The 20648-nt window shown below is 39.9% G+C and overlaps 1 protein-coding gene across 4 annotated transcripts in view; it reads right to left on the minus strand.

The window, feature by feature from the left end:
* RNF214 (ring finger protein 214) overlaps window positions 1-20646 on the minus strand; it is a 50257-nt gene extending 29611 nt beyond the window's left edge. The window contains exons 1-6 of one of the 4 annotated variants that reach the window (XM_057748330.1): window positions 20573-20646; window positions 18945-19060; window positions 16399-16444; window positions 15163-15222; window positions 11810-11950; window positions 9064-9203 (exon numbers count right to left, since the gene is read on the minus strand). In XM_057748330.1, coding sequence (XP_057604313.1) covers window positions 9064-9203; window positions 11810-11950; window positions 15163-15222; window positions 16399-16444; window positions 18945-19057 — 500 coding nt within the window. In that variant the 5' untranslated portion in view covers window positions 19058-19060; window positions 20573-20646. Of the gene's footprint in view, window positions 1-9063; window positions 9204-11809; window positions 11951-15162; window positions 15223-15933; window positions 16445-18944; window positions 19074-20524; window positions 20550-20572 lie in introns of those variants that run through there. The other 3 variants (XM_057748328.1, XM_057748329.1, XM_057748327.1) reach the window with 3 other exon arrangements.
* Window positions 20647-20648: the final 2 nt, after the last annotated feature.

A 20648-nucleotide genomic window follows, 5' to 3' on the forward strand; every position in this document is an offset into this window, starting at 1 on the left:
CCCACACACAGCAATGAAGACCCAACGCAGCCAAAAAATAAAATTAATTAATTAATTAATTTTTAAAGGTATATTAAAAAAAATTAGCAAGTCAAATCCAGCAACATATAAAAACAATAACATATCTTGTCCAAGTTGGGTATATTGCAAGAATGGAGAATTGGTTTAACATTTAAAAATAAATCCAGGTAATTCACTATATTAACAGAATAAAGGAGAAAAAAACATTTGATAATTTTAATAGATGCAGAAAAACCACCTGACAAAATTAAGCATCCAATCATATTAAGAACTCTCAGAAAATCTGTTGTTTTTGTAGAAACTGATAAGCTGTTTCTCAAATATACACACACACGCACACAAATGCAAACAACCCAGAAGAGCCAAAGCAATCTTGAACAAAAAGCAGAAGACACTGCCTAACCTGACTTCATGACTTGTTATAAAGCTATAATAACCACAACACTGTGATCTGGCATAAAGATAGGCAAATATACCAATGCGATAGATCGGTACTGTACCCAGAATAAACCCACTATTTATACAAATGACTTGTACTGTCATTTGGTTTTTGGCAAAGGTGCCAAGCAACCCAATGGGGAAAGGAAAGTCTTTTCAACAAATGGTGCCAGGACAATTGGATATCCACATGGGAAAAAATTAGCTTCAACTCTTCTCACCATACACAAAAATTAATTTGAGATGGATCACAGACATAAATATTAAAGTTAAAATGATAAAGCTTCCATAAGAGGACAGAGGAGAACATCTTTGCTACTTCAGGGTAGGCAGAGGTTTCTTAGGACAGAGAATGCAATAGCTATAAATGGAAACTTAATAAAGTAAACATCATTGAAATTAAATTTACTGTTCACCAAAAGATGCAATTTTAAAATGAACGGGTAAGTTAGAGAGAGGAAGAAAATTTTCACACAACATGTAACTGACAGAAGACTTATATTTGGAATATGTAAAGAGCTTCCACTATACAATCATAAAGAGCCAAAACCTCAACCTCCCCAAAAAAGGTATGGGCAGGGGGAATATCTAACAGGACACTTCACAAAAACAGATAAATAAATAGCCACTAAGCACATGCAAAAAGTGATCAACATCATTAGTCATTAGGGAAATGCAAATTAAAACCACAATGAAATACTACTGCACAACCACTTGAATGGCAAAGATATGAAGCAACAAGGAACAGAATGCTCAAATGTTGTAGACAGAATATAAAAAGTTACAACCACTTTGGAAATATATCTGGCCATTTCTTATAAAACTAAACATATACCTACCCTACAACCCAGCAATTCTATTTCTAGGGATTTACCCAAGAGAAATAAAAGTATATGATCACACAAAGAATTGCACTTGAATATTCACAGCAGCTGTATTCATAATAGTCAAAAATCTGGAAACTGCTACTTGCCATCAACAGAAAAATAAATTGGATAAACTGTGGTATATTAACAAGAGGAATACTACTCAAGGATAAAAAAAGACAACATGAAAAAACACCAAAAGCATCAACCTGAATGAAAGAAGTCTTACACAAAAGAGTACATGCTGTATGATTTCATTTATGTGACATTCTAGAACATGCAGAATTAGTCTTCGATGAAAAAATCAGAACAGTGATTATCTTTGGCAGTGTAAGGACAGGGAATAACAGGGAAGGTACATGAAGAACTACCAGGTTTAATGATAGTATCTGCTATAGCTTTGTGGGGTTTGAATTACACAGGTATATATATTTGTCAAAACTCACTGAATATTTATGTATTTAACTGCATATGCAATTTATTACCACAAAAATGGAAACACAAATAATATTAAAGTCTAATTAGGGCTTCCCTGCTGGCACAGTGGTTAAGAAGCCCCCTGCCAATGCAGCGGACACGGGTTCGAGCCCTGGTCCAGGAAGATCCCACATGCTGTGGAGCAAATAAGCCCGTGCGCCAGAACTAGTGAGCCTGCACTCTAGAGCCCGCGAGCCACAACTGTTGAGCCCACGCACCGCAACTACTGAGGCCCTTGCTCCTGGAGCCTGTGCTCCACAACAAGAGAAGCCACCACAATGAGAAGCCTGCGCACTGCAACAAAGAGTGGCCCCTGCTCACCACAACTACAGAAGGCCTGCACGCAGCAACAAAGACCCAATGTAGCCAATGAATAAAAAATTTTTTAAAAGAAGTCTAATTAATGATACATATGTTTATGAGTTTAGAGGCATAAGTTACTGATGACTACATCTTACTCTAATATGCATAAAAAATAAGACAGACTGATGAACAGATAGAGGGAAAGATACTGTTAAAACAAATTTAATAGAATGTTAATTGCTGAATCTAGGTGGTAAGTGTTAATGTACAATACTTGCAGTTTCTCTGAATGTTTGAAAATTTTTGTAATAAAATATTGGGGGAAAAATAAATCCAATAACCTAATTCCCCTGCCTAAAAATCCCTATTGGTTACATTCAGTAATTACCAATGGCCTTTATTCAGAGCTGGTTCTCATTTACCATCCTAGTTTCAGACACTGTTAACCACCTTCTCCCTTTGAAACCCCATACTACTATTTTAAACTGTTTCCTTTTCATTCTCTGATTATTCTTTTTCCCTTCTCTTCCTCTTTCTACTCCCAAACTTGCAGCTGTACCTCAAAGTTCAGAACTGAGCCCTACTCTATGCTCTTTCCCACAAAAAATTCACTTCCATCATTTTAACTATCACCTATATGCAACTCCGAATGAAGATACAGCATCTCTTCTGTATTCAAGACACCCATTTCTAACTGCCTACTAAGTATTTTAACTTGCATGTCCCACATCATCAAAAGTATTACTTTACCCTCACAATTCAGACCTGGTATTCTACTTCCCAATTACTGCCCATGGCGGCCCAGAGTTCTCCAGGATCAGAACAGTGAAGTTATTTTTGACTTCTCCCTCTGTCCTAATCCTTAAAATAATCCGACACCGATTCCTCCTAAATCCATTTCTCCCTTTTCATTCAACCACCATTAGTCTTACAATAATTCTTATAAACTCGCTTAAATTGTAAGAGCTTACTGGTTGATGTCCCAGCCTCTGTGTCTCCCCATAATTCATCCTGCATATTTCTAAAACATCTCCAATTACATAACTCCTGTTTACATAAATTCTATGATTTCCCATATTTAAAAGATACTATTACATGCTGAGCAGAAAAAGTTACACAAGATGTGTTCCTTGCCGTGGTAGCGACTCTCCAAAAATGGAGCCCTCTCAATGAACCACGCCGCCTCCTCCTCGCAGTCCCCTCCCACACTGAATCTGGGCTGGCCCCGCCACTTATGCTAAACAACAGAATGCCACAGTAGTAGCACTGTGCTGGTTCCAATTCTATGCCTTAAGAAAGCCTGGAAACTTCCACTTTTGTACTCTCAGGAGCCCTGAGCCACCAAGTAAGAAATCTGGCTCATTAGCTGGAAAGACCACCTGGAGAGGAAAAAGTCCTGAGACAGTATGGAGAGAGGGAGTGAAAAGGTCTAGACATCCCAGGGTCCCACCTGAACCTAGCTTTCCAGCTGTGCCTGCCAAGGCAGAAATATGAATGAAGCCATCTTGGACATTCCAGCCCCAGTTGCCGCATAACTGCAGCTACAAGAATAACTCCAAAGGAGACTAAAAGAACCGCCCATCTGAGACTTAATCAACCCAAAGAACTGAGAGAAATAATAAAATATTTCTGCTGTTTTAAGACACTAAGTTTTACAGTGTTTTTTAAAGACAGCAACAGATAATCAAAATACTTGCCCTCCAGAAGCTAACTACATAATGCAGGAGACGTTCCAGTAAACACAAAAGACCATCAGAGGTCACTGTCATGACAGAAGCATACACACCATCCTAGGTGAATATGGAGGATGGTCATCTAAATTAAATGGTCAGGGTGTGTGAAGTGGAGGATACGGGGAGTATCTGGGAAAGCTTTCTAGAGCAGTTGATACACGCTGAGTTTTAAGTGTAGTAGTTACGTATAAACTAGCATGGTGGTTTGGGGGAGTCGTATAAGCTATAGCTAGGGACATAAACAGAGACTAGATAATTGAGAGCCTCTTATATTAAACTAAAGAGTTATTTTACCCTAGGAACTATGAAGGATTTTAAGCAGGGAAATGACATTATCAGATCCGTATCTCTGAGAGATTTCTATGGTAGCTATGTACTAGACAAATGAAAGTGGAGGCAGACTGGAGGCAAAGAAAGTTTAGTAGCCTGCCTCAGAAACCTAGAACTGATAGAGACTTGAACTAAGAGTGGCAGAGGGAATGGAGAGAAAGGGATAATTAACACTAAGAATCTACAGGACTTGGTAAAGCAGATGTGGTGCAGCAGGGGGGCTAAGAGAGAGGAATTCAGAATGGCTCGACTGGGACTTCCCTGGTGGCACAGTGGTTAAGGATCCGCCTGCCAATGCAGGGGACACGGGTTTGATCCCTGGTCCAGGAAGATCCCACATGCCATGGAGCAACTAAGCTCATAAGCCATGACTACTGAGCCCACGTGCCACAACTACTGAAGCCTGTGCACCTAGAGCCTGTGCTCCACAGCAAGAGAAGCTACCGCAACGAAAAGCCCACACATCACAATGAAGAGTAGCCCCCACCAGCCTCAACTAGAGAAAGCCCATGCACAGCAACAAAGACCCAATGCAGCCAAAAATAAATTAAGTAATTAAAAAAAAAAAAACAGAATGACTTGGTTACTTGGCTTAGTCACTAGAGGAGAGTGTAGTATCACTTATGGAGAAATGGGAAAAGCAAGAGGGAACAGGATTCACACACAGGTAGAGAGTTTAGACTCAGATACAAGGACAGGAAGAAAGGATGGATGCATGTGCTGACAGGAAACTGAAGGAAGTTTTACCCAATGGCCACTATTTTTTCAGTGAAATGAAAGGCAAGATCATATGCTAAGACTGAGGAGAGAAATGGTAGAGACAGAAAATTGAGAAAGACAGGTAATAAGGACAGCCCGCATAGGAAGAGGGAGCCCTGAGGATCTGGGTGTTTTTGAAAGTCAGATTTATCCTGGAACACAGCTGTATGATTTCCTCCAGCTGCATTCGGCAGCCCAAGTATAAGAAGAATAGAGAGGTCGGACCACTGACTTGGCCCAGTACTGGAGTACTATGGAAAAATGAAATGAAAGGAACAACATCAGCAGAATTGATGGTAACAGTAAGGGAGAAATTCAAGCAACGGACCATGAGTCTAGGCTGGCTAGGGGAAGAAATGCTTCCAGGGAGCTGGAGGACTGGTGGAAAATGGAATGAGGTCAATAAACAAGACAGAGTACTTGATGTGGTCAAAGTGTACATGTACTGGGAATGAGACAGAAATCTGGAAGGACTGAAGGCTGTGGTCAAAATACCGGATGTTTCAACAGTCTGGCTCACTGCTTTGTACCCAAGAAATACTCACTAGATTTACTGACTGCCAGACAAGCTATTAGGACTTCAAAGTATATCAGTTAAATAAACTAGCATTTGATGAGAAATTTCCGAAAAGAATCCTCATGCACCTTGTCAATTTCAACATAGCATAAACTCTCACATCACATCCAAAGTAATGTTTCCAACACTAACTCCCTTGATCTGCTATTTACCTATCACTCTATCATTTCATCAGGCAAGCTCAGAGCATTTAAAAAAAGAAGAATCTTGTTTGATATTGCAATTTTTCTGCTACTTGTCCCAAGCTATCTCTGTGAATCAAGTGATGATGTCTTTTAAAGCACAAGCTCACCGTCTTTATTCAAGAAGAGTCTTTATTCTCGATGAGTCACTATTAAAGGCAGGGAGCTTAAAAAGAAGTTTGGCCCTAGAAGAGAACTAGCTCGGAAGCCTCACCTTTCTAATACCAGCAGTGATCTTGAAGGATGCAAGCTGGGAACTAGAAAGTATCCCCAGAAAAGTTAAGACAACGTCTATTATACAGCAGCCAGGTATCAAGGAGAAAAAAAATCAAATACGTGACTAAACTGAATATTTGATCTTTTTTTTTTTGTCAATTCATAATGTCTTCTTTAAAAATTATATTAAAAAAACACAGTGATTACCTTCAAATAGTACAAAGCATTTAGCAGATTTCTATTAAGTAAATTCATCTTTATATAATATCAATGTGAGAGTCTCTTAATTTCCTATCCAGTAATTCAACAAACACCTGTCAAATAATTATCAGATATATAGCACTGAGCTAAGTGTAAAAGAACACAAAAGAACAAAAAAAATTTTTTTAATACATATACAGAGAGAGAGTCTAGTCTTTATCCTCAAGAGACTTACAATATCAACGGTCAGCCAAGACATACCCAAGTGGTAGAGTACAGTATAATATAAAAATAAGCTAAATCAACAGAGAGCTATATAGGTATTCTGAGGAGGAAGAAATTAGTTCAGAAAGAACTAGATAAGGAAGATTTCACAAAGCAGGTAGAATTTAAGTTGAAACTTGTAAAATGGTTAAACGGGTAAGACATCTTATAAAAGAACCTCATTTTTTCCCCAATTTTCTATGCTAGAAATATGGGAGTTATTCTAATTCTTCCCTGTCCACCTACTAGTGCTGCCCCTAACATCTTACAAATGTGTTCGCATCTCTCCCCCCCACTGCAGCACTTCAGTTTTGGCCACCACTATTCTAACCCAGGCTCTGGTCCTCTACACTACTCCAATCCATTTTCCAACTGATATCATCAACTATCTAAATTGCAAATCCCTACTTACCATTGCCAAGATATGGAAGCACCTAAGTGTCCACCAACAGATGAATGGATAAAACAGATGTGGGGGTGTGTGTGTGGGGGGGGGTGTGTATGTATATATATATATAAAAAAACATGGATGGACCTGGAGGGCACTATGCTAAGTGAAATAAGTCAAACAGAAAAAGACAACTACCCTATGTCATCACTTATATGTGGAATTTAAAAAATGAAACAAATGAAAGTAACAAAACAGAAACAGACTCACAGATATAGAGAACAAACAGGTGGTTACCAGCAGGGAGATGGGGGGAGGGGCAAAACAGGGGTAGGGGACTAAGAAATACAAAACTACTGTATATAAAATTAATAAGCTGTACTATTTACAATAGCCAGGACATGGAAGCAACCTAAATGCCCATCAACAAATGAATGGATAAAGAAGATGTGGCACATATACACAATGGAATATTACTCAGCTATAAAAAGGGATGAGATGGAGCTATATGTCATGAGGTGGATAGAACTACAGTCTGTCATACAGAGTGAAGTAAGTCAGAAAGAGAAGGACAAATATTGTATGCTAACTCACATATACGGAATCTAACAATGGTACTGATGAACTCAGTGACAAGAACAAGAAGGCAGATACAGAGAATGGACTGGAGAACTCGAGGTATGGGAGGGGGCAGGGGGTGAAGGGGAAACTGAGACGAAGCGAGAGAGTAGCACAGACATATATATACTACCAACTGTAAAATAGATAGTCAGTGGGAAGTTGTATAACAAAGGGAGTCCAACTTGAGGATGGAAGATGCCTTAGAGGACTGGTGCGGGGAGGGTGCGGGGGACTCGAGGGAGGGGGAGTCAAGGAAGGGAGGGAATACGGGGATATGTGTATAAAAACAGATGACTGAACTTGGTGTACCCCCAAAAAAATAATAAAAAAAAAAAGAAAAAAAAAAAAGAATAAATACCATCAGATAGATGCTCACTTAAAAAAAAATTAATAAGCTGTAAGGATATAGTGTACAGCACAGGGGATAGAGCTGATATTTTATAATAACTTTAAATATGCAAATCTCATCCTTTGACACTAGTTTCCTTCCTTAAAATCCTTCAGTCTCTCTCACTATCAGGGAAAAATCTCAAACTCCTTAACACAGTATATGAGCCTTTGTGATCAGACTTCTGACTCCTCCACTAGCCTCATTCCTCTCTATTTCAGATCTCAGTTGCTATTCTATCTCATCTGTAGGTCCCCCCCTGCCTGCAACGTCTTTTTCCCTATTTGCTGCCTGGCTCATTTCTGCCTATATATACCCCCCACACCTGCAACTTCTTCTTTGAAAATTTCAAACCAACAGAAAAGTTAATAGAATAGTATAATGAATGTATGCCCTTCATCTGGATTCACCAGCTATTACACTTTTTGCCACATTTACTTTACCTCTCCCGCTGAACCATCTGAAAATTATAGACATCGTGACAACCCCTAAAATTTCAGCAAGTATCTCTTAAGAACCTTCTACATAATCACATAATACCATAATCACACCCAAAATATTTACCATTGATACAATATTACCTAATATGTAGCCCACATTCAAATTTTCCCAATTATTCCAAAATGTCCTTTCATAGTTACTACCTTTCTTCATTTGCTGAATCATTTTCCAAGTATCCTGCTACTTTTCACTTAGCTCTCTGACACATTAGCATGCCAAGATTTTCTTGATAAATAAAAATGCATTTCAGTAGAGTTTAAATAAAACCACAGTATTCACAGCTTTTTTGACTACCAAACAGGTCACACTAATAAACCTGGGAAATTAAAACTAGGACGAAATTCTATGCCCACCTTAGTCCTGCTGCAGGGCCCTGAAAAGGATACAGACCCATGAAATAGTTTTCCTAACAGCTTGCAACGTCACTGTTTAAAAGTTGCTTTTGGTGCTGAATTTAACATAAATATAACCAAAGTAGTCTCACAGCTTAAAATGTAAAACATCAGATAAAGCAAGTGAAACGGGTGTTAGATATATATCAAAATCTTGATCATACTTGGGACCAAACAATTAACTGCTATTATTTCAATGTATTAATGAATCCCTGAAACACTCTGTATTCAATTTAACATAGGGTGCTGAAAAAGCTAAAATCACTGGAGGATTTTAATTTGTGCACTTGTTTTTCAAATAAAAATTAGACTGAAAGAAAAGAAACTAGAAACACGAACAGAACCAGCCCGTTATGTACAAACACACATATAAACACAGGATTTTTATCTTAACAGTATCATTTACCTTCTGCCCTTCTCACAAAGCTTCTCAATTTCAGCTTTCAGATCCTGCTCCTTCTGCAAAAACTCCTTCTTTTCTTTCTCTATCTTCTTCTTCGTTTCTTCTCGCTTTATTGTTACATCCTGGATAGCCTTTAATATCTCCTAAGTTCCACACAATTATAGTCATGCACAAATGAAGGAAATGAATTAGTTCTTTTGGTCTGAAGGTTACTTTCAACTATCACAAATTAACATATTGACTTTAGTGAATTCAGATTGAATCGAAAGAATCTGATGAGTAGTCCCAACAAGTAGTCAAAATGTCCCAAAAGGTAGTAAGTTATAAAGCAGATTTCAGTTCAACAGGAGAAGAGAATTTCTAACAATCACAACTGTTCAAAAATGGAATTTACAAAAAAAAAAGTGGAATTTACTGCCTTATGAAGCAATAAGGTCTCCATCACTGGTGCTCAAATAAAGGCTGAATGAACACCTGTCAAGACTGCTGAGAAAGGCATTCTTGCACAGGGTGGGAGTTTGTTACTTCCAACAAATATGGTCTTGTTTTGTTACGGTTGTACTTTATTATGTGTAGGGGTTACCTTTGTTCTTTTTAAATTATTTAACTATATGTATATTTATAAGAAGTGAAACAAAAAGTGATAAAGTTAAGTCACCCCTAATTCACACCAATTCCACCCACAGAGTAAGCAACGTGTGAAGTGTTTTGTACTATGCTTTCACATCTTTCTCCACTCTCGCAAACAGACATGTTACTTAACGTACGCGTTTTTGGTTTTTTCTGTAATGAGTTAACTTTATATACATTATCCCGCATCTTGCTTTGTTCACTTGACATGAGCATACTATCAGTAAATACAGATCAAACTAAAAAAATAGCTACATAACACGACATGACGTGTATATCCCATTTAGCCAACTATTCTCTGTTAAGTCTCTCAGGTTGACTCCAGTTTTCTTGTAACTACAAACAATACTACAACACTGTGTATGTCTACACTTTCATACAAAAACTTTTATTTCTGTAGAATAGATTCCTAACAATGACACTGCTAAGTCAAGGTATATATACATTTTAAATTTTAACTAACAATTCCTAACATCTTTTTTTTTCAGACTTTATTTATTTATTCATTTATTTACTTATTCAACATTTTGGCTGTGCTGTGATATGTAGGATCTAAGTTCCCCAAGCAGGGATCGAACCCTCACCCTCTGCATTGGAAGCTCAGCATCTTAACCACTGGACCACCAGGGAAGTCCCCCTAATATCTTTTCTAAAAAGGTCATAACAATTCACACTCCTACCAATGTCTAAAAACAGTTCATTTTTTCTTACCTTTGACAACTTATTTCATTTTTCCCAATCTCTTGTGAAAGAGGGAGGAATTTCATCTAGTAATTTTAACGATCACTTCACTACCTCCTATTCATTTACTGTTTTTATTGTCTGTCTCCTCCAACTAGAATAAGCATTCAATAAAGGCAAAGACTATGTTTCGTCCACTGCTAAATCTTCAGAGCCTAGATCAGGAGCTCAAAATAATTCCTGTACACATGGCTCAACACTAGCAGGGCTGAGTTTATTTTCATATATTTATTACCCATTTGCTTTTCCTCTTCTGTGAATTACTGTTTGTAATTGTTGTAGGCAAAATAATAACCCCTTCCCCCAAAAAATATCCACGTTCTACTCCCTGGAACCTATGTTACCTTCCACAGCAAAAGAGACAGGGAGAGAATCCTGGGTTACCTGGGTGGGCCCAAGCTAACCACAAGTGGGTCTTTAAAAGCAGAGAAACCTTCCCAGTTGTGATCAGAGGAAGATGTGATTAGAGAAGAACGGTTAGAGAAATGAGACGCTGCTGACTTTGAAGATGGAAAAGGGGGCCACAGCTAAAGGAGTGTAAATAGCCTCTAGAAGCCAGAAATGCAGAGAAATGTATTCTCCTCTAGAGTCCCCGAAAAGGAAGGCAGCCCTTCTAATGCCTTGATTTTAGCCCAGTGACACCCATATTGGACTTCTGACCTACAGAACTGTAAGATTATAAATTTGTGTTGTTTTAAGCTCTAAATTCATGACAATTTGTTATAGCAGCAATAGGAAACTATTACAAGGGGAAACTATTACAATAGAATAAACTTTCCTGGTTTTTCTCCAGACTGTTTGGCTTTTACCATGAATTTGTAGTAATCTCAGAATGTCATCTTAAAATCCTTTGTCAGATGTGCTATAAATATTTTCTCTCAGTCTAATATTGATCTTTTGACTATTTTCTATATCATTTGCCATATCAAAAATTTTAATTATAATTAAATTAATTTTAAAAAATCTTCTGGGTTTTCTGCCTGGGTTAAAATGACCTCTTGCAAATTAAGGTACATAAATATTCTTCTAAATTTTCTTATGATTTAAAACTTTTTTCCAGTTTTTATATGTATATTTTTAATCTACATAGAATTGTATTTTTAAATATAGTGTGAGACAGGAGTCTAATCAGATGACTTTCCAGGAAGGTAGTCAAGTACACCAACAAAATACATTTAAATAAGTAACCCTTTCCTCTCTGAACTAAAACAGGAGTGAGAGTTTGGTTTGGTCCTCAAAGGTTCTTGTTTATCCTTAAAATTCTATTAACCATTAAAGTTAAACAGTGTTTTTTTATTTCTATTCATTTGAAAACAAAATTAAAGTCTGATTACGGACTATAGCTTTACTTATTGCCAGTTGTAATTTAAGCAGATACCTGGTGATTCTTCATTTCTTCTTCTCTCCTTTGCTGAAGTTGCTTTAACTGCACTTGGAGCTGATTCTCCACTTGCCTCTGCTTGTCCAGGACCTCCTGGTAACGCTCCTTCAACAGGGTTCTCTCTGTCATCATTTTATCCTATTGGTAACAACAGATGAGAAGTTTAACTCCCCAATTTAATCGCAAGAGGCATTCACCCCGTGCCTGCTCAAGGCACCACGCAGGGCTTTACGGCTGCAGCGTCCAATACTGTAGCTCCTAGCTACGTCACTGGCTATGTAAATTTAAATTAATTAGAATAAAAAAAGTAAACATCCGGCTCCTCAGTCACGTCGCCACATTCCAAGTGCTCAGTAGCTACATGTGAGTAGTGGCTACTACACTGGACAGCACAGATATAGAACACTTCCACTGTTAAAGGAAATTCCATTGTACAACACTATGCTAAGATGGGGGGTGGCAACTTATGGCCTGTGGGCCAAATCCAGCCATCAACCGGTTTTATAAGTAAATGTTTTATAGGAACACAGCCATACCTGATGGCTTACTGGCTGCTTTCACACTACCACAGCAGAGTGCAGTGATTACAAAAGAGCCCAGATAGCCCACAAAGCCTAACAGATCTACTAACTGGCCCTTTATAGGCTTATTTCCCTACTCTAGGGAATAAGGGAAATAAGGTATTTTATTTATTAAGAGGAAGAAGAATGAGCAAAAACAAAGAATAGATCACCTACTCAAAATGCATCCAGAAACTGGACTCCTTGCTGGTCATTAGCACTAAAAATTGGCAGATCCACCAAAGAGGTCTGGGGGACTTAGTATTCAGACTGGGCTAACGGGCAAGCTCTCATATAAAGCAGGGAGCGGAAGGAAACCTTCTAAGGGCCACAGTTCAGCTCTGCCTCCCTCACATTAGTAAATCAAGAAAAGCAAAGGTTACCTTTCAAAGGGACACTAAAACTTAGAGGGTCAATTTAAAACTCATTTGGTATTAGGCAGCCCAAGTAAAATTTAAACAGAGCATTAAACTGAATTTGTTCATTAGAATTTGTTCATAACTGCTTTCAAAGAAAAGAAAGGCTTTAGAAGTGAATGGGGGAGAACTTACCACACCATGATAATAAAAAATAAGGCTCAAGATGGGACTTCAGCTTTGGAATAAGCTAGCCCTTAGTCCATGTAACTGAAATGTGACTGAAGCTCCCTAAACAGATGACTCCTCAGCATTATAACTTTAAAGGGATTCTGGACCTGAGGTCTATGGATAGGTGTGTACAAAATTTTTTGAGATGAGAAATCAAAGTTTTCAAAAGGTTCTGAAAGAGGACCTTAAACCAAGAAAAGTTAAGAACCAACTGATGAAACTGGTAGATTAGAGGATTCTTTTCCTTTCCTCTCTTTACTTCCTTATGGTACCTCTCTGTCCATGATGTATCTTTATAACAACACAAGATGGGGAAAAAAAACTCTAGTCGTCACAGAAAGAAGTCTCAAGGTACATACTATTAGTACATACAAATGGATGACTTAAAGGCATACAGTAAATTACTTGATCCAATTCTTCTCATCTTAGCAAGCCAAAGGGTAACACATTGTTACTTTGTTTCATGGGTGGCGAATTGGTCCTGAGAGCCAGGAGTCACAATTTCAAATGCAGGCAGTGGGCAATCACTGTAAATACGTGAAAACGGTAGCAAATAAGATGGGAGCAAAGTTCCTTGCACTGCCGCCAAGCTGAATACCTGCCTAGTCCCACTGCCTTTTTAAAAGCACGCGGAGAACTCATTTGTGACTAAGGATGTTAACCATTTGTCATGCAATGCAAATGAAATGCCATAGTTCATTGCCATCGATTTACTATGGTGTTTTGTATTTTGGTTGTGTATTAAAATATAATCACACTGTGTTTAAAAAATAATAATAACAATTAAAAAAATTAAAGCACGTGGGCCACACCACCACCCAAAAGAATACATCCAAACAAAACACAAGCCTGGGCCTCTTTTGGCCCAATGGCTTGCCAGTTTCCATCCGTTTCAGACTGATGCTACACCTTATCTATAACCTGTTGGTTGGCCCCTTCAATTGCTATATAGTCAACCAAACCTCACCTTACAACTGTGGGGACTGAATACTCTATATAAAGTGGTTAGAGTAAGTGTTCAAGAAAAGGTGACTTCTCCTCCTTCCCCTGGAGTTCTCTTCTAGCCTGGTTCTCACCCAGCACATCGCCATTAGATCTCTCATCTCTAGGATCTTTTTACTTGCCTGTTATAAATAACTCCTGACTTCCTACTCTCTACTTAAAAGTTTTTATTGGCCTCATGTGGTTGATGTACTCCAATAACTTACTTTTCTTTCCATCAACCCCTCAATTTCTTCAACTTGCACCAAATATCCATTTTGTTACTTGGGTTTTCCTCTTTATTTCCACTCAATTAACATATCTTACCCTAAAGACTTCTTCCTGAACCTAGGATGCCTTTTCTAGCATTATCCTTCTTCTTGAAAAATAGATATTCAGATATCCACACACTTACAGGGTGGAAGTTTTCACCACAAAATGCCAGGGACAGATCAAGTGGAACACTTTAACAAAAATAAATGTGAAGTTCTCTAAGTTTTAAAAACCAATTACCTAGGCATAAAACAGGAAGATACAACTAAACAATACATGAGAAAAAGACCTGACGGAGTTTGAGTGAAAGCTCAACACTGTGATGAGATGGCCAAAAAAAGCTGATGTCAGCTTAAGAAATGGTGTCTAGAATGAGAGAGAGAACAAGAGTCCCACTGTATTATGAAGTAATTACACTGTATGTGCATTACTACATTTAGCTCTCAGGATCACATTTTAAAAGAAACATCAAGAAGATAGAACATATACGTGAAAAAGTAACCAGGATGATGAAAAGACTGAAAAATATATCATACGAAGGAAAGAAGACTGTTAAAAAAATCTGGGGATGTTTCACCTGGAAAGGTCCAGACTTGAGCGGTAAGAGGAAAAAGCATTAAAAAAACCACTCTGAATATATTTTGGGCTAACAAGTAAAAGGATTTAGATTTACTACGTAGCTCAAGAGAGAACTATAACAAGAAACTTCAGTGGCTCTGTCCTCACCTCATAACAACGCCTAACAATAAGAGCTATTTTCAAAATGCAACATGCTGCTTCGTGAGTAATAAGCTTCACGTCTCTGGAAGTGATCAAGCAGAAGTTAGCTGACCATCTGTCAGGGATTTTAGAAAGGAGATTCCTATACCTTTTCCAACTGGGATGATGTGACTCTAGACCTTCTGCATTAATGGTTTCATATGTCAACAGTGACAGTTTAACTACTTACCAGATTCTTCTCAATATCTTGATCTGTGTTTACTTCTGAATCAGCCGTCTTAAAGTCAGTCTATAAAGAAAGAAACAATTATAGTCACAACTATTCAGAGACATTCCAAAAGGCAGAATTACTCTAGTCCTTTCACCAAGAAATCTGCCGTAAGTAACTGAGACATTAACCTTTTGTTCTTTCCCCTTATCAGCTTCATAGCAAAAGAACTGTAGTTATGGCAAATGTCTACTGACATCCATGCTGCATTAAGTTACGCATTTCCCGCACAAAATAACCTGAACAACATCCAACAACTGATGGAGAGACAAGCTCAAGACTGAGTTAAAAATTTGGCCCCTACAACTTATTGTGCCCATCCTTCCTTCTACAACAAAGCACACCAGTCACTAGGAGGCAGGATACACTGTACTTCTTAAGATGTAGGTCAGAGAATTAACAAGCATTCCTCCTGCAAGGACGAAGATGGGAAATATGAATGCTAATGACCTACGCTCATCAATAACTCAGTGAAAGCGACTGTATGTAGGTCATGAAGTTCCTAGTCACCATGATTAGACACTGGCTGTTACTTATTGAACACCAAAATGAAGTCATCACAGAGCACTGTATGAAAATAGTAGGAGAGTTGCCAGTAAAAAAACGAAACAGAGTAGTTCTCCACCAGCTATGAAGAAATATCTCCTGCCCTCAAAAAAAAAAAAAAGAAAAAAGAAAAAAAGAAATTAAAAGCCCCAATTCCATTTTAGTAGTAGAAACTTGATACTTGACCTGGACGGCAATGTTCTGAGAAAGCTTCAGGGAAGAGCTATCCTGATCATCATCCTGATCCACTCTGACTCCTTCAACCCCATTTGCTGGAGGCACCACAGGTGGGAAATCCAAGCCTGTGTCCCTGCTCCCTTCCTTTAGGGTGGAGGCTTGAGGGGCCTTCTCTTCAGGACAATTCCCGGAGGCAAGCTGCTTTGTGTGGCCCCCTGCCTTAAGAGACCGAGCGGCAGGGTGGAGGCTCTCTTGGAGGCATGTGTCCCCCTCCTCTCCTGCTGTGTTGGCCACGTCCTTCAAATCAGACTGAGACCCACCGCCAGAGAGACAAAAGGCCGTGGCTATCAAGTTTTCTCCTAAAACCGCCCGGTGCGCTGCTGAAGTGTCACCTGCTGATGAACCAGGATTCTGCTCTGGGTGTTCCAAATGGGCATTTCTGTTATTCTCCTTGGTTATCGTTTGGTTACTTACACTCGACAGAGATGAGTTCTTGTGCTTCTGTGCAGGGTCTTTGGGGCTATCAAAAACATAAGATAAACAGTTTCTGTCTTCACCCAATCTTAAAGAGGCTTAAATATATAATACTTTTAACATAGCCACTAGAAGAACAAAACTAGACTATAATATATAAACCCCTCCAAATTATCAGAACGAAAAAGAACTTCGTTTCCATCCAGGGATTTCTACCCCACATGCAGGGAGGATGGCAGGGTGGTGAAGCATTGGGGTCCTGGAGACAGTCTGCAGTAAATGATCACACGTACATGACTCTGGGGAGCCAAAAAATTTGGGGGGAGTCAACTTTAATAATTTTGGGGGATGTAGATGAAATAGCCTACTGTTAGCTAGAATATTTCATTTAGGTACATGTACCAGTTTGTTACATGCAATGTTTTAATAAATAAAATACTAATTTAGAAATATTGTTTTTATTCCACTCTCATTTCACAAAAATAATTTTCATTCAAATTCATTATACAGATCTTCGACCAGAACCACTTTTTAGGTTCTTCAACAGCTTTACAGAGCATAGCATCTTCACTTCAAGTTGCCTGAAGTACAGACAATTTTGAATCCAAAATTGAAGCTCCCGGCAGAAAATTTATCTCAGTGACAAGTATAAACATGCACAACACTGAAATAGTGGTTTTATTGTTTGCCACAACCATTTAACATACTGCTTTTAGGAAAGATCTTCAAAACCTATTTACAATGGCATCCAGCATTCACAACTGTATGTCTTTCACCAGGAATAATGACTAAATTCATGTTAAATTCCTTTGCTATTATTAACAAAAGAAAAAAAGAAAAACTGATTCTGTCAACTATGCCCTTAAGGACTCCAAACTAGTACTGACTGAGGCTTCAGGTCACTGTGCCTTTGTTTCCTCAACAATACCTACGTTCAAAACAAAACAACAGAGAGAGCAGCTAGTGACGTGAAAGTCTGTATAAATACTCTAAGCTGATTCCTTGCCGGGGGTTAAGTGGGATATGGAGGACACAGTCACAGATCTGGGCAGACACAGAACCTGGGTGTGAATCCTCACTCTGCTCTTTACTAGCTGTTTAGCTCTGGGCAAGTTACTTCACTTCATGTGTAAAAGAGAAATAACATTAGCTACCTAACAGGATTATCATGAGGATTACATGAGATAAAGCATCTGAAGTATTTAGTTCTGGTATACAATAAACACTCAATAAACCTTATGTTATTATTGTTACTAGTAGTATGTGTCAGATTTTATTTATAAAATGAAGATCCAAGTTTATGGTTAGGTTACTTAACATTTTTCCCCATTACCCACTCACTAACAAACCTCTGTTTATTTAAACAAATATTTATTAAGTATGCTGGAGTCACACGAGCCTGGGTTCAAACCCTGACTCCAACATAGCTTGGTAACCTTGGGCAAGTTACTAACCTCTCTGTGTCTCAAGTTCTCTCACCTGTAAATGGGAATAATAGTATTAGCACCTACCTCCTGGGACTGTTAGGAGCATTAAATGTGTTAAACACATATAAAGCTGCTAACACCGTGTTATCTATTGTATTAGGTCCTAGGTACTCTACAAAAGAGTTGAAGTAGGATACATAGTCAACCTAGTACAACATTATACATAACAATGTTTTAAGCACTGTAAAACACAAGGTTGGGTAATCATAATCCCTGCCCTCAAGAGTTTAGCTGGAGGACTTTCCTGGTAGTGTAGTGGTTAAGACTCCGCCTGCCAATCCAGGGGACACAGGTTTGAGCTCTGGTCTGGGAAGATCCCACACGCGGAGGAACAACTAAGCCCATGTGCCACAACTACTGAGCCTACACTCTAGAGCCCAAGAGCCACAACTACTGAGCCCGTGTGCCACAACTCCTGAAGCCTGCATGCCTAGAGCCCATGCTCTGCAACAAGAGAAGCCACCGCAATGAGAAGCCTGCACACCACAACAAAGAGCGGCCCCCACTTGCTGCAACTACAGAAAGCCGCGAGCAAAAACGAAGACCCAATGCAGCCAAAAATAAATTAATTAATTAAATAATTTTTAAAAAAAAGTTTAGCTGGAAGGCAAAATACATACATGAAGCAGTAAGCCATATTAACAAGCCTATCTATGTAGATATACACAGATATATATACACATGTCTATGTGCATGTATATACAATGTGTATATATACACACATAATATGTAAATACATATTATATGTATAATATATAAACAAAGAAACAGTCCATGCAGGAGAAGGTGGGAAATATTTGCATTTTCAAATGAGTTTGACTCCCTGTATTTTAATCTATTTATTCAACAAACAATTAGCATCCCTGCTAAGTATCAGATACTGTGTTGGGTACCAGAAATACAAATATAGATCAGACAGTCCCTACCTTTAAAAAGCTTCATCTACTGCAATGCCACTAGAGCCAAAAAGGGGAAAGACGAACTACACTTCCTTAAGAAGCCCATCTCCAGAGCCCTTTACCCAAGGGAAATCTTCCCAGTTGAGAGTCCACACGTTACCTTAGACCATCTGGGAGACCTTCATCTGGTTTGGAAGCACATACACTAGAAGAGGATTCCGGAGGATTGGGAGCAGTGGCCACCATGCCAGCTACCTCAGATGCCGCCATCATGCTCTGCATATTCAGAAACAAACGACAGGTTGCAAGTTCCAAATTTCAAAACAAATGTACCTCTCCCCCTCAGAATGTCCATACAACAGAGTCATATTAGGAAAGACAAAGTAAAAGTTGGGCTCCAGGAGAAAATACTTAAGGGTATTCTCTAGCAGGATATTAAAAGAGCCATTACATGCAACAGGTCCCAAGGGACATCAATCCTCAAATATCACTATATATATATGTATCTGTCTGTGCAAAGCTTTTTCACTTTAGGAGAAATGCAGTCTCACAGACTGTGAGAACCTTCCAAATGATCCACATGCCTACCTTGCCTAATATTTACAAAGGAGGTAATCTGGGGCCTAATATCAATAACGTCTTATGTTTTAAAATCATTTAATGGCTGCTACATTAAAAGCGCTCTCCATGAATTTGGAGGTGTTCATGTGGGAAAGAAAAAGCAATAATTTATTGGGCAACCCAAGTATCTTTTACTTTTACTCTGTATTCCCCACAGATGGGAAAAGTTTGGCAACCACTGACTGAGGAAAGGACAGACTCTTTAGAGTTATTAGAGGTGCAGAAGAGTATAAGAATCTTGGTTACTCCAACATGAAAATGAGAAGCTGCAAAACAGGGTAATCCAAGGAAGGGAACTGGGACTGATGCCTTTCTTAGATCAAAAGGTCATCCTTTACGTTGCAGGACAAACTCCCGCCTTCTATGGTGAAGAGAAAGGATAAAAAAGACTATGGGGGGGGGGGGGGAGGGTGTAACAGAGGATTAGTTTCAATTCTTGTTTTTATTTTAATAGCATCCCAAATACATCTCTGACCCTCGAAGAGCGCACAGGGCAGGCACGGAGGCTGGGCTGTGTCAACACTTCAGTTCCAGGCCAGAGACCCCCCTGTGCCTCAGTTTCCCCCATCATATTATACAAGCCTCCCGGGAGAAAATGGGCCCCAGATCGCCATTACTGCTCGCACAGGTGCAAACGTCCTGCCCCATCATAGCCCGGGCCGAGGGTCCTTGGCGCCCGGGAAACGAAACCACAGGGTCCTACGTGCAACTCCGTGTCTGAGAGCCCAGAAAGGAGGGGGACGGGGACATCTGGCAGGAGGCTGAGGCGGGGGGCGTTAAGTCGGAGGCGCCAAGGGGAGCCCCGCACCGCAGCCCGGCAGCGATCAGACGGCGACGCCGGGAGCGACGCGTCCCCAGGGGAGATCGGGGGACGGTCGCGAAGGGGACAATGGGGGGAAGCGACGCCGGGTGGTCCCGGCCGCCCTCCACAGGGGCTGGCCCAGCCGGCCGCTTCCTCCGGCCGGAGCCCCTCCGCACCTTGCCCTCTGCCCCCCTCCCGGCTGCCAGCCCCCATCCCACTTCTAGGCCAGGACCCCCGCCCCCGTCCCCGCAGCTCCCTCCACGCCCCCCGCCCCTCGCGCCGCAGCCCTCCCCCCCGCGGGCCAGCCCCGCACACACCTCCCGCGCCGCGCCCCCGGCAGGGAAGGGGGGAGGGACGGGACGCACCTGAGCGGGCGGAGCGGGGGGAGGGGGCGGCCGAGCCTGGGGGGAGGGGTCGAGCGCCGGCCCGCGCGCGACACCT

This window comes from Hippopotamus amphibius, chromosome 9 (assembly GCF_030028045.1).
Source record: "Hippopotamus amphibius kiboko isolate mHipAmp2 chromosome 9, mHipAmp2.hap2, whole genome shotgun sequence".
Taxonomy (NCBI): Eukaryota; Metazoa; Chordata; class Mammalia; order Artiodactyla; family Hippopotamidae; genus Hippopotamus; species Hippopotamus amphibius.